Source organism: Sceloporus occidentalis, unplaced genomic scaffold, assembly GCF_023333645.1.
Source record: "Sceloporus occidentalis isolate IW3139 unplaced genomic scaffold, rSceOcc1.0.p SCAF_14, whole genome shotgun sequence".
Taxonomy (NCBI): domain Eukaryota; kingdom Metazoa; phylum Chordata; class Lepidosauria; order Squamata; family Phrynosomatidae; genus Sceloporus; species Sceloporus occidentalis.
The window spans coordinates 6,288,301-6,301,991 of NW_028316994.1; the positions used below are offsets into that span (position 1 = coordinate 6,288,301).

Sequence of the window (13,691 nt, forward strand, 5' to 3'; positions counted from 1 at the left end):
CTTGGAGGATGAGTTTGATAAATGCCCATCCTCCATGTTTTTGTGTAGTGGAGATGCTCAAGATTGCAGGCTCTATGATGGGTGTTAGATGGTCAGACATCATGTGTATCTCTCTTAAGTTCCATGTGTATGCATGTTTGTGTATGGGCCTCTGCAATTGTGTCTGCAGTGGTAAACAGTGCAGTCCATTAGTGCATATGCATCCAACATGAAGTTAGCATGGAGCCAGGGTGATGGCGATGGAAAACAGGGGTCTCTATTTTCTGGTTATTTAGTCTTCCACCCACCCACCTATTCAAGGGACCCTTCCCAGGGGAGCCACAGTTCCACCCACAGATCTCCATCCTCTCCTTGGCCTCTGGCGTCATCATTTCTTGGAGCCTTGGCACCCTGACTGTACCTTGCTGTCTTCCACTGTTCTAGGAAACCCTCCCTCCCCATACATACACATCTCCCTGGCCAGAGAACCCAGGCATCCTGGCACTCTGCTTTCTTCTCTTCCTGGCTTGGGTGGTGTTTATGAGCTAATCATGCACAGTCAGGGCCGTTAGCTGTTCCTGGCAGGTCTGAAGTTGCCGGTAAAGGCACCGGTTTCCTAGCAGTGATTAGGGGGAAGCGAGTGCGTGATGGAATGCTAAACAGCAATAACCACACACACACACAAGCAGAAGCTCTCCTTGGGGTTTTGGGGAGAGTGTGACAGATCTGGCAAGATGCAGAGGAACTAAGACGGGAGGAAGTAACATGGAGTGGAGGAGTGGAAAGCAAAGTCACCCACCCCACTTCCCTATCTGAACCCTTTCCCCCCACAGTGCAAGGGAATCATCCTTGGAACATGTGAAACAATCATCAAAAGAAGAATGTCTCTGGGCATGCACAGAATCCTTTACTACATGAGCAGCTGCCTCCCCTGCCCACGCAACACCCTTAAGATGTTTTGGAATACTACCCCACTGTCTCCAACCAAGGCTATGCTGGCTGGGGATGATGGAGCTTGTAACCCAATACACCTGCAGTGTGCTTGGCTGGTGGAGGCTAAGAGGGTACCAACCTGTGGGCCTCGTATATAATTTTGGTCCCAGTATATCTCAGTTTATAAATCTAATCTTGTTTGACAAGTGCTACCTCTGCATTGCAGAAATAATGCAATGTGATACTGCTTTAACTGCCATGGCTCAATACTATGGAATCCTGGGATTTGCAGTTTCTTGTGGCACTAGAGCTGTCTTGACAGAGAAGGCTAAATATCTCACAAAACTACAAATCTCAGAATTTTATTGCATTGAGCCAGGGCAGTTAAAGTGATGTCAAACTGCCTATTTCTGCAGTGCAGAGGCAGCCTGAGGCTTTAATTCTGAGCTGGGTCTCACTCAGAATATATGAAATCAGGTCCAACCCACCCAGCCCCTTCCCACTTAAACTGCCTGTTTTCTGTATCCTGGGAATATATAATATCACAGGAATGGATCTGAGGACATGCAAAGTGCTTTCTCTTAACCAAGCATATAGGGAAACAGTTTTCATTGTGTGGGTAGAGACAAAAATGAGTACAGTATGTGTGGGCAGAATAGTTAGGGTAACTAGTCACTGCAAAAGAGCTTTAGCTGAAAGAAAAGTTCACTTGGGGAGGCAGAATGATCAAAATTAAAGCCACAGGCTGCATCTGCACTGCAGAAATATGCAGTTTGACATCATTTTAACTGCCATGTCTCAACAGGTAACAAATATGAGGCCACATCTTCATTCCCTCTCCTGCACTGTACCCTTTACCCTTGGAATCAAGCCACCCATTTCAGATCAAACTGTGGGACTTAAGTCCCAGTGTTTTTCTTATTAGATTTTATTTTTTAGAGAGGGGGCAGTATTTATTAAACTCTGAGATCACTTTTTCCTCCAAGGAATTCAGGGCAGGGGCGATACGTGATTCTCCACTTACCCATTTCATGGTCACAACAACTCTATGAAGCAGCCTTGGCTGAGAGAGAGTAACAGTGCCATAATCACATAGTGATTTTCATAGTTGACTTGGGCTTTGAACCTGCACCAAACTGGCATGCCCCAAACACTTTGCTGTGCCAGCTAGGACTCTTACAGTGAAGGAAAGGGAAAGGAAATAGAGAAGAATGAGAGGTTCAGTGTAGGTTAAAATAAAAGTGGAAAGGTAAAAGAAATAGAGAGAAGATTAAGAGGAAAATAGAGGCAATGATGAATAAAGAAAAATTTAGGAGGACCATCAGGAAGTAGAGAATATAACCATTACAAGTAAGCTGAAAATAGTATGTAAGAGATGTTTCTATAGATTTATTTCAGGCTATGTTCATACTGCTTAAAACAGTGACACTGTACATCTTTTAGAAGGAAATGCCATGGATGAAACAAGTAAAATCACAAATAATGTATCTTTGTTATCGTTATAAATGTTTTAACGATTCTTTAATAAAAATATAATAAAAAAGAGAGAGAACTCAGGCTCTTCTAACTGACCTAACTCTGCACAAGTTTGCAGCCTATGTGACAAACCTCTGGAATCCATCTGTTCCCATACAGAAAACGAACTGTTCCCACAATTTCTCTTTAAGAAGCATTAAAGGGGAATAAATCATTTATTAATTCAGCTGGGTCTCATGTCATATATGCACACTAAGGCACCACAAAAGTTCCTTTTCCTACAAGATTATGACCCTTCCAACTAAAGACAAATTTGATAGGAAAGACCCACTCATTTGATGGACAGTGACCACAAGCAAGTGTGCGCACACAGCAGAACCACAGAGAACTAACTCCCCAATGGCTCTGTGGGTGCTGATGTGGTGAAAGATGAGAATGTCACCATCAAACCCAGAAGTAAAACACAGCAACTCTCTAGCCATAAATGTTTGTTTTCCCTTGTTCCTCTGTGTGTTTCACATATTTTTTCCCCGCAATTCTTTTGGGAACTCCCATAACTTAATTTTAGGATTATCTCTTATGACGTGAATCACAAGTTTCATCATTTTCCTCAGATGGCAAGACTTTGATATGTGAAATAATGAAAGGGACAATTGAACTCTGTCACTACATTTTGGAATTTCAACACAACTTCATAATTGCCAAAATGGCTGTGTTAAAGCTGTTTGGGTACATGAAACATAAGCAATATATGCATGCACCCAAAGTGCTATACCTTCCAAAATAATATCATTTTTTACTTGCATGCATAAGACTAGTGCCTAGGTGGCAACTCAAGTCTGGAAGCACCACCATAGTCTAAAATTTTTAAAGTCATTTGGTTCAAAACAAAATATGATTATGTGAGGAAGGGAGATTTGATTAATATGTTTTCTCTATGAATCTCTAGGTCCTCCAGTGTGTTTGTAGCTCCTTCAAGGCAGTTCTATGGTCAGTGTCTGTTGGACCTTGACCACAGAGTTGCACTGGAGCACCTAGAGATTCCTGAGAGATATCCACTCAGGTGAAAACATGGTGTTTTTGTTATTTGCGGTTTTCCGATATTCACAGGGGTCTTGTGCCCCTAAACCTATATTGGAGGGACAAGTGTATATGGGAACCTTGCAGGTTTTTGTGGATTGATGGCTCATCAGCGGGTTCTGATGCAAGCAACTACCTTCTATATATATTCACACACACGCACGCACACACACACACACAGAGTCGGCCCAGTCTTATACACAGATTTTTTATACATCGATTCAAGCATTCACAGTTTGAAAATATTAAAGAAAAGAGTATAAATTTCAAATAGCAAACCTTGATGTTCCATTTTTTAAATAAGGGATACCATTTTGCTATGCCATTATATTTAATGGGCCTTGAGCATCCACAGATTTTGTTATCCACGGGGGATCTTTGAACCAAACCCCAGTGTAGAACAAGGGTCCAGTGTACACATATACGCAAACCCACACACCACCCATCATGGCAGAGGAGAGGTGCCAGAACAAGAGAGAATTTTCCTTGCCAAGGGTTCCATTTCTTGCTATGGATCTTTGTTTACATTGTTGCCCCGGAGATCCCAGGTGGTTCTGAACCCAACCGTTATTCTGGCCTGGCTTCTGGGCTTGGGCCAAAGGTCAGAGGTCAACCGATTCAGACTGGGTCCTTTTCAGCTTGAGTTGTTGCTGGCACCATGCCCAAAATGCCTAGAGGTGTTTGCAAAGTGAGTGGGCCGGAGGAGGAGGAGGACGAAGAAGAGGGGAGAGGTCAAGTCTGGGGAGGGGGCTTGTGTAACTGACCATCCCAAGTTAATTGGGTCTGGTTTTCTCTCTCTTTGGCAGTCGTTCAAGAAGAAGCACCACAAATGCTCCAGAGGCCCTGAGACCCTTGGGTCTTCTCCAATCAAGAATGAAAATCCAGGGTCTCCTGAGATGTAAGTTCCTCTTTCTTTCTTTCTTTCTTTCTTTCTTTCTTTCTTTCTTTCTTTCTCAAACCCTAGCAGTTATCAAGGGACCACTGGGACGAGCATCCATGGATCTTTGGGGGGGGGGTTGTATGTGTGTGTCCTGGAACCAGACACGCTTGAATCCGTGGATTACAGACTGAGTGCTGACTGTTCAGGTATTCCAGATGCTATTCAGAGACACTGAATGGATACAGACAAGGACTTAGTAAAAGTTAATCAACAATTTATTGAGGGAAATCAAGCATATATATAACATACACACATACACACACTGACAAGAACTAAGAAATTTAGTTCGGGAGTAGAGATAAGATTCTAGAGGCAGATTTAAAGGTTATATTACCTGTCCATTAAGGTTATTAAGGTTTTGTTTCTATAGCACTGTGAATTTACACAGCGCTGTACATACTATTAAAATGGATAAAAATAAATCTGTCTATGACATACATACTACACGCATAATTAAATAATACATATTGATTCATGTTAACATTCAATAAAATAGGGCAGACAACAATTTAAAATAACATCAGATAACAATCACGCAACGCCTGGGAATGCTTCCCTGGAATGTATAGTCTTCAACTCAGTTTTGAAGCTGGTTAAAGAGGTGATGAATGAATCTTGCCATGATAGGTTTGCTCTTAGAAAGTCTGGAACCACTTGAAGGCACACAACGATGATAACAACAATGGAAAGGTATATTGAGGCATTGTTGTTGTTGTGTGCTTTTGATTTGTTTCCCACTTATGGCAACCATCCGCTGAATCTGTCAAAGGTTTTCTTGGCAAGATTTCCTCAGAGGGGTTTTTGCGATGGCCATGCTCTGAAGCTGAGAGAGTGTGACTCACTCAAAGTCACACCAGTGGTTTTCCACGGCCGAGTCAGGATTTTAATCCTGGTCTCCAGAATCAGGAAAGAGAAAGCGGGCTTTGCCAAATGATTCAAAGGAAAACACTGAAAATGAACAGATATTGGACAGGGGTGAATGCATGTGTCCTTGCAACTTCCAAAACTAAGGTTTTTGAAGTGTTAATGCTTGGTGTACATGATGCTTCACCTCTTCATCAGTGGCAATTTCTTGCCTTCCGTTTCAGTGTCATAGACTTACAAATGGTCTGATGTTTCATGGTCTTTTACTCTCCCCCCCCCCCCCTTTCAGACTTACAGAGTCAAGAGATGAACTGGGCACTTCTCAGACCACTGCAGGGAAGCAAACTTCTAAGCCAGTAAGTAAAAGTGCCAGTCCTGAAGGCCCACAGGTTCTCCCCCTCTGCTGCCATTCCCTATCAATGCGCCCCTTTGCACAAAGTTTCCCTGCCTACCTCCAGGTCTTTGGGTGGAAAAGTCCACTTAGAGCCATCAGGTTGGCTGGACTAGTGGGGGGGGGGGGGTTGTGTGCCTGGCCATCCCAAGTTTTCTGGTGGGCCTCATTTATCTCTCATTTATCCATTGCAGTGGCTGAAAAAACAGATGGGAAATCTCTTCAGCTGCTGGAAGCGCCCCAAATCATCTACTGCAACAAGGTCTGTGTGTGTCTAACCTGGGTGTGTGGTTTTTTGTTGTTGCGTGCCTTCAAGTTCTCTGGACTTATGGCAACCCTAAGGTAACACTATCATGGGGGGTTCTTGGCAAGATTCCTTCAGAAGAGGTGTGCCATTGCCATCCCCTGAGGCTGGGAGAGTGTGACTTGCCCAACTTCCTATGGAAAAGACTTTTTAAAGAAATTTGAACAGCAATTTGTTACATTGTATTATCACGTGAAATCAAAACTAGTGGACTTCTGTATATCCAAGCTTGCAACATAGTTTTGTAAGTGTTTTTTAAAAGGCTCTGTTAATGTTATTCCATTGCTCTTTTATTTTGAACAGCTCCTTCTGTCAGGAAGTTCTTCCTAATCTTGAGATGGAATCCTTTTTCCTGTGACTCGGATCCATTGCTCCATTGTGTCCCATTTTCTGGAGCAGCAGTAAACACACTTGCTCCAGCCTCAATATGACACCCTTCCAAATATTTAACTTCCTAAACTTTGGTCCTCCAAATGGCTTGGACTTTAGATCCCCAGAGATCTTGGCTCTTGATCCCATGGGCAAGAGCTTCTGGGAGTTGAAGTCCAAAGCACCTGATGGACTTAAAACCCACTGACTGAGTGGGTTTTATAACCCCCCCCCCCTTTTCTCCTTGCCCAGGACTAACCAAGCTTTAAGTCTGGTCCACCAACATCTTTATTGAGGCATCAATACATAATTCTTAGAAAAGCAAGCCTAAACGTTACCTGCAAAATCTTCACCAGCCATTCCAGAACTTGGGATGAAGGAAAAAGCAGAGAAGTCTAATAGCAATAGCAAGTGCATTTCTATACCGCTTACCAGTGTACTAAGCAGTTTAGAAAGGAATTTATCACACAGGAGGAATTTCTTTTAATTTCAAATGAAAAGAAAGTGGGGCCAGAACGCATTCATGTGAGTTTGCTAGTTCAGCGAATTTACGTGAATTCGAATTGCATTCAAACTGACTTCCCATTGACCAAAAATAGCTTGCGATTGCCCAAAACTACGTGTGATCACCTCTCACACAATAACGTGAAACCCCATGATTGTGTTTGGATTGCCATTGGATTATACTTCCAATTTCCTTTGTCTGATAATGTCCAAAGTGTAAGCTAAATACACTTAACCTAAGAATTGTCCCCCAGATGATGAAACTGGGGCGGGGGGGGGGGGGTTGCCAGTGATACGCATCCAAAAAGGTTGGAAGAGTCAAGATTTGGTTTAATTCATTGATAACCTAGCTTTTTCCTTCCTTCCTTCCTTCCTTCCTTCCTTCCTTCCTTCCTTCACAATGGGAAAATCTGTGCCTTTTACGATAAATGATTTTCCCCCATCAGTATTTACCTTTCTCACAACTTTTATTAGTGTTTCCAGATGGTGTGTGTGTGTGTGTGTGTGTGTGTATTGAGGAGTGGGGCTGCTGCACCCCAGGAACAAACTGGGGTGACCTGGACATTGACATGACCAGAAGAATGACTTCCACAGAGTGGCATTAAGTTACATCCCTCCCAAAGTATTTTGTGAGACAATAAGGAAGGATCTGGCAGTACTAGCCCTGAGGATTCCTGGCCTAAGAAAACCCTCTGGCCATTATCACACGGGGCACAATTGGAAGTTTAAAGAGGAGGCAATGCAAGGTCATTCAGGACTTAGGGACACACTCCCAGCTGCTCCAATCAGAAGAGAATCCAGCGTGTATGGTGTCTTCAATATCCCCACTTCAACAAATGCAAGCACACTGCTCCTTGGGAATCTTTTTATATTTCCATTCAATGTAGTTGGTTTTCATTGTCTAGAATCATAGGGCTATAAAAGCCCTATGAAGAAGAGGTTGAGTTATTGCATCAGTAGGTGTGAGATCTGGGATCCTCAGACCAGTAATCCACAAGGAAACGTATTCCAAAGAAAGAAAGTTTATTGTAGAAGTAAGCCAGAAGTGATCCATTAACACATTTTTGCAGAATCTGAGGGCTACAGGAAAAAAAGTCTACTTTTACACCCTCCCAGCCCCTCCTTCTCCAACCCAGTTGTATTCCCACACCACACACACCTTGCTATGGCAATCAAGACTTTCTCAGGAAGGACTGTAACCTTGGAGGCCAGGTGCTGCTATACCAGCCTTATCACTAACATTCCAAGCTTCCTAGCTAGGCCTCTTCAGCAGGCCACTATCTATTAAACTTTTCTACTCTCTACCAACCTCCTCCCCCTATAATATCCATAGACAGAACAGTAATATGAACAGTTATAAGGAAGAATATATATGTATGAATTACCATTATAACTGAACTCAAATGACTGGTTCTGACAGTAGGACTGGAATCACTTTATCTTTTGTTTGTGAGTTGTCTGTTTTACTGCACTTGCCTTCCCTTTGTCAGGTGTTTTTAATCATCCCTCCTTCCCCCCCCCCCCCAGGTTTCCAGAGACAGGAAATGTCTGTGCTGATGATATGGGCACATTGCAGGGTTCAGTGGCGCCTTCTCCCTTGGTCTCAGTAAGTACATGTGGCAGTCCTGGGCTGTTCAGTGGTTAGAGGCATCCATATACGTTCTATCTTTCTCTTCTTAGGGGTCTGAGCCATTGGAAGACCTTCCTACAGCTACTGGAGTCAGGGAACAAGACAGTGCCAAAGATGTCTGTGCTGATATGGCCACATCGCAGGGTTCAGTGGCGCCTCCTCCCTCGGTCTCAGTAAGTACATGTGGCAGTCCTGGGTTGTTCAGTGGTTAGAGGCATCCATATATGTTCTACCTTTCTCTTGTTAGGGGTCTGAGCCATTGGAAGACCTTCCTACAGCTACTAGAAACAGGGGACGACACAATGCCAATGTGAATCACTCCCAAAGGTAACTATGTACTGGAAAAATCTATGCATGCTTAAAATTGCAATACAATGGCTGCCAAAAGGGAATCCCTTGCCTTTCCCCTAGCTGAGTTTCTGTTTGTTCTGTTCTTTTGTCTTTTTTGTCTTCACAGAATTCAGACAGAATCTGCGGAGATGGGTATATTTAATCCCAATGCACCTGTCATATTTCAGGTAGTTACATGGGGTCTCTCCCTTCTCCCCTTTCTTTGCAAAAAGGTAATTAGGATCAGGACCAACTAAAGACCACCTCTTTGCACCCTATGTACACTCTTTCACTTCTCCTCCCGTTATTTATAGGATTTTATTAGATTTGCTTTATTTAACCTTGTGTGTTTTTATGTATGTGTTTTTTAACTTTTCAATTAATTTTATATGAATTCAAGGAGTGACTCAGTTTTATCTCTGTATGTATCTTGCTATTATGTATATTATCTTTGATATGGTCAGATGACTAATCACTAAACTTGTTGTTGTTATGTATAGGATTTAGACAGTGAAGAAATGGAAGATACGTATTATCCTTCGCTCTGTTCACAGAGGTAATGTGTTCTCAACTGGGAGGACTGAAAATACAATTATTTCATATGCTATTGTTGATGGTTGCCCTGAGTGGCACAAAAAGGTGCCTTGTGGTTTCCCAGTTTCAACGGTATGTCTGGCAAAGAGGGACATTTATCTTGTTTGTCCTCTGACCGTTGAGAAACCATCCCTTCCAACTCATGTCTCTCTCTTGCCCTTCCCTTTCATTAAATAATATATAAATAATTAAAACTCTGATGGTTGCCACTCGAAATCTCACCTCTTTGTGTTTCTCCACACAGCACCCAAGATGAATGTCTTCTGTTCCCTTCCGACGGCTGTCCTTTGTCGTCACACGAAGTAAGATGCTGAGTTCCCTGGAAAAATACCAAAACTCACCAGCTCCACCAAGAAGGCATCTTCCTTCTCAGGGCACTTAAAGTAGGGCACCTCTTCCCTAAATCTAATAATTATCTAATTTCCCCCCTCTATTTTTGTTCCCTGACAGATGAAATCACATGTACACGGACTGTGCAAACTGTACCTTTCCAACCCTTTAAAGGCATGGAAAGCAGCAGACACTGTTGCCGAGAACCATCTGGACATCTTTATAGAGCATGTATTGGAAGGAAACGGAACGTAAATGGATTCTTTCTTCCTCTTCTCTTCTCAAACAAATGCCCGGGGTCCTGAGGTTCCCCTTTTTGTAGTAGCCCAATAAGGATGTGATTTCTCATTTCTTCTATTTCTTTTGGCAGTGAATGTGAGATAGCATTTTTGGGAGTCCTAGACTCACCCAAATGCAATGTGGATAAAATGGCACACCTCTTGATTTGCCAGATTCGTGGGGGACCTTGCTCTTTTCCTGTTCCGGTGGAGACAGAGTCTCAGATGAAGGTAATGAGACCATTTCCTCACAAGGTCTGTCCTGATCGGCCACAAGAGGTGTCCTCTTATTGAGCCTAGAATATACTTCTCTCATCAGATAACAGCAATCAAACTTCTTGGGCGAATGGTACGTTACATCGAGCAGCCAGAGAGGCTTGACAAATGGATCCTTGACTTTTTTATCATCTTTTCGATTGTCGCGACAAACCAAGTCATGCCTGGGGCTTCATGTCACACCAGTGACTGGACCCGAAAGTAAGATGTGTTTCTTCCTTCTTTCTGGGGAAGAAATGGTCAGTGGTTTCCATTTCACTTGATGAGATTAGGTATAGGAATATAAATCCTACAAGCTTTTCCGTCAACCTATGGTGATGTGACAATTGTTGTCTGTTCTCTGCAGAGAAGCATCTGATATAATTAAGATCATAAACAGGAAATGGAAGGTGCTTAACTCTGTATTCTTGAAGCATTGTGCCTTTCATTAGGTGAGTTATAGAATCATTAGTTGGGAGAATGTCCATTTGAAATATTACAGCATTCAAAAGGGGAGATGGCCAAGTCAAAAAAACAATTGCTTTCTCTGTTCTTTTCTAGGAAAACAATCCCCCCACAGGATTGAAAGGCCATCACTTCTGGGTGATGCCATGACCCCAAAGGGAAGTTCAGGTTTGCAGGCTTCCAGAGGGAACTCAAGCCCCGGCTGAGTAGAGAAGTATCCTCTTAGGACTCTCTGTTGTGTTTGGAGGAGGAGAAAGATGCCTTCACATGTAAAGATGTACAGTCATCCCTCTGATTTCATGGGGTAACTGTTTCAGGAGCCCCTGAATATTTGAAAATTCTCTTTATTCAAGTTCCCCTCCTTCCCTTCTTCTTTTGCCTCCCCACTGCATTACTGCATTGTTGTGTCTTTGCTTATTATTGCACTGGTATGATATTATGGTATTTTTATTTTTGTAAGTATTGCTTTCTAGGTTGGATTATGGCTAGCCTTATGTTAATGCAACGTTTCTTATTTATTACTGAATTTCATGTTCATAGTAACTTGTGTATTTACTATACTGTCATACACTTTGCTGTGTTTTTGCCCCCTAACCTGTGAATCTAAGGGCTGAAAAATAAATCTGTGCCCATCTTTAAACTTTGGTGCTTGCTGGTAGCAGTGTGGCTGGTTTTGTGTGTTGTGTGTGCAGGGGGTGGCATGTCAGGGAGGAGGTGTGTGTATTTGCTGGTGGCAGGGATGGGGTGGTGATTTGGGGGTTACTCCAGAGTAAGATATTTTTTCTTAATGTTACTCCTACTCCTGTAAAAACCTCTTACTCCTACTCCCCAGTCCTCCCCAGACATGATATCACCATGTCTCAGTAATACTCTTTTCTACTGTATAACCCATCACCCCAACTACTCAACATTTTACGGCAGGCAAGATGCATATGCAACTCCTGATACCTGCCAGCATAGCCATGGCTATCATTTGTTGGGCTGACTGTTGTGCTGTCATTTGTTGGGAGTTGTAGTCCAAAGAGTAACTTCTCCAAGCTCTAGTCTTGCTGCTGCAATGGATTACAGTTATAGTTTTGATACCTTCCTCCAGCTGCATCCACACTGCAGAAATAATTCAATCTGATGCCATTTTAACTGCCATGGCTCCATGCTATAGAATTCTGGGAACTGTAGTTTATTGTAGCACCCAAGCTCTCTGACACAGAGGCTAAATGTCTCATAAAACTACAATTCTGGGAATTCCTTAGCATTGAGCTGTAGCAGTTAAAATGGTATCAAATTGGATTATTTCTGCAGTATGGTTGCAACTTCCATCACTTAATTAGCTACCATTATATGTCAATACCTTTTTTGCTGTTGTGGTGAAGGAAGTGGCAATGGCATGGGAACAGGGGAACAGGAGGGGCAGAGAAAGTTATCCTGATCAGGAAGTAAAGCTGCCTTGCTAATTTTCAAGCTGTTCAAGAGCTTTATCTTCTGACACAGTTGACCTTTGCAGCCATCCTTGTAGTGCCACTATCCCTGCTGTGAAAGAAATAGACTTACATCAGCAAAAGTGACTTACATCAGCATTAGTCATCAACAGGATTCCAACCATAGTTGCAATTTCTTTAAAAAGAGAGAGAAAGAAAACCTCTCTACTTTGGTTTTTCACAGCAGCAACTGAATCAAATAGTTACTTTAGGGTCCAAAACACACTGCATAAATAATCCAGTTTCAGACTGCTTTGAGTGCCCTAGCTCAGCGCTAGAGCATCCTGGCAGTTGTACTTTATTATAGCTATCTGACAGAGAATGCTAAATGTCTCACAAAACTACAGTTCCCAGAATTCCCTAGCACTGAGCCACAGTACTTAAAGTGGTCTCAAACTAGATTATTTCTGTAATGTGTTTGGGACCTAGGTTTCTTATTATTGCAGAGAGCTGAGTGGTCCAAGGTCTTTTTCACATTTCACTAGTTGTGTGATTCCACTTTAACTGCCACGGCTCCATCCTCTGGACTCCTGAGCTTTGTAGTTTGGTGAAGCGTGTAAAATCTGGGTAAGAGTAGTAGTGAATGCTGCACTGCAGCAAGGCAGAGTGCCAAAGATGTTGTGGTGAGGCCTACACTTGGAATGGGACAAGAGGCAGTTGGGTTTGCTGGACTTTCAGTTTTCGATACCTTTGGATTTTATCCTTCTGGAATGGAACATGGGGGCAATGTTTCACAGTGGTTCTAGTCCTTCTTGGAGAGGAAAATTCAGAAAGTGGTGCAACACTGACTCCATCTTTATTCACAGTGCTGACATGTGTGAGCAACAGAACTTGCAGAGATGTGCATAGATGTGGTTCCATATGAACAGTAAAACTGGACTGCATGAATAAGATTATTCACATAGTCGTGCTAAAAACAACATTTGAATAACCCCAAAGTAAAACTTAATCCAAAGAAGACAGAGATGATTCTGATCATTCAGAAGAAGTAGGGATCCCCTTGAAATTTTAGGTTCACAGCTTGAGCATACTAGTGGACTCAGATTTCAGCCTGATGCCCAGGTTTCAGCAGTGGCCAGGAGTATGCTTGCACAGTTAACATTAGTCCAACAGATGCTCCTCTACCTGGAGATATCAGATCTGGACATTGTGACACCTGCCTTGGTTATATATTGTTGGGGCTGCCTTTGGAAACTGTTCCGAAACTTAGTTGGGTCCAAAATGCTGCAATTAGACTGCAGGCTGAGGTTGTTTACTGGGAACATGGTATATCTCCCTTGTTGAAATAGCTTCACTGGCTACTGGCTTGATCCTATTTTTCTACTACGTTCTCAGAAAGCATAGAGGAAACCACAACCTGCTCCAAAATTGGTATGTGTGCATAGTGATGGCAGCATTGCAAACCAGACAGCACTGTCTCGATGTAGCTTTAGCTGCACATTTTCAGAAATTACACTTTATGATTGTTACTGTTTTGGAGAGGAAACACAACGC

The 13,691-nt window shown here is 42.7% G+C and overlaps 1 protein-coding gene across 1 annotated transcript; it reads left to right on the forward strand.

Annotated features, from left to right (window-relative positions):
- The first annotated feature begins 4,085 nt into the window (after nt 1–4,085).
- LOC149303683 (uncharacterized) lies at nt 4,086–11,270 on the forward strand. Its single transcript, XM_089480569.1, has 15 exons — nt 4,086–4,156; nt 4,275–4,366; nt 5,562–5,628; nt 5,858–5,925; nt 8,368–8,446; nt 8,521–8,643; nt 8,718–8,797; nt 8,928–8,988; nt 9,301–9,356; nt 9,639–9,696; nt 9,845–9,975; nt 10,095–10,233; nt 10,322–10,479; nt 10,625–10,709; nt 10,819–11,270. The coding sequence occupies exons 1-14, from the start codon at nt 4,127–4,129 to the stop codon at nt 10,707–10,709; spliced, it is 1,227 nt and encodes a 408-aa protein (XP_089336695.1). The 5' UTR covers nt 4,086–4,126; the 3' UTR covers nt 10,819–11,270.
- Nucleotides 11,271–13,691: the final 2,421 nt, after the last annotated feature.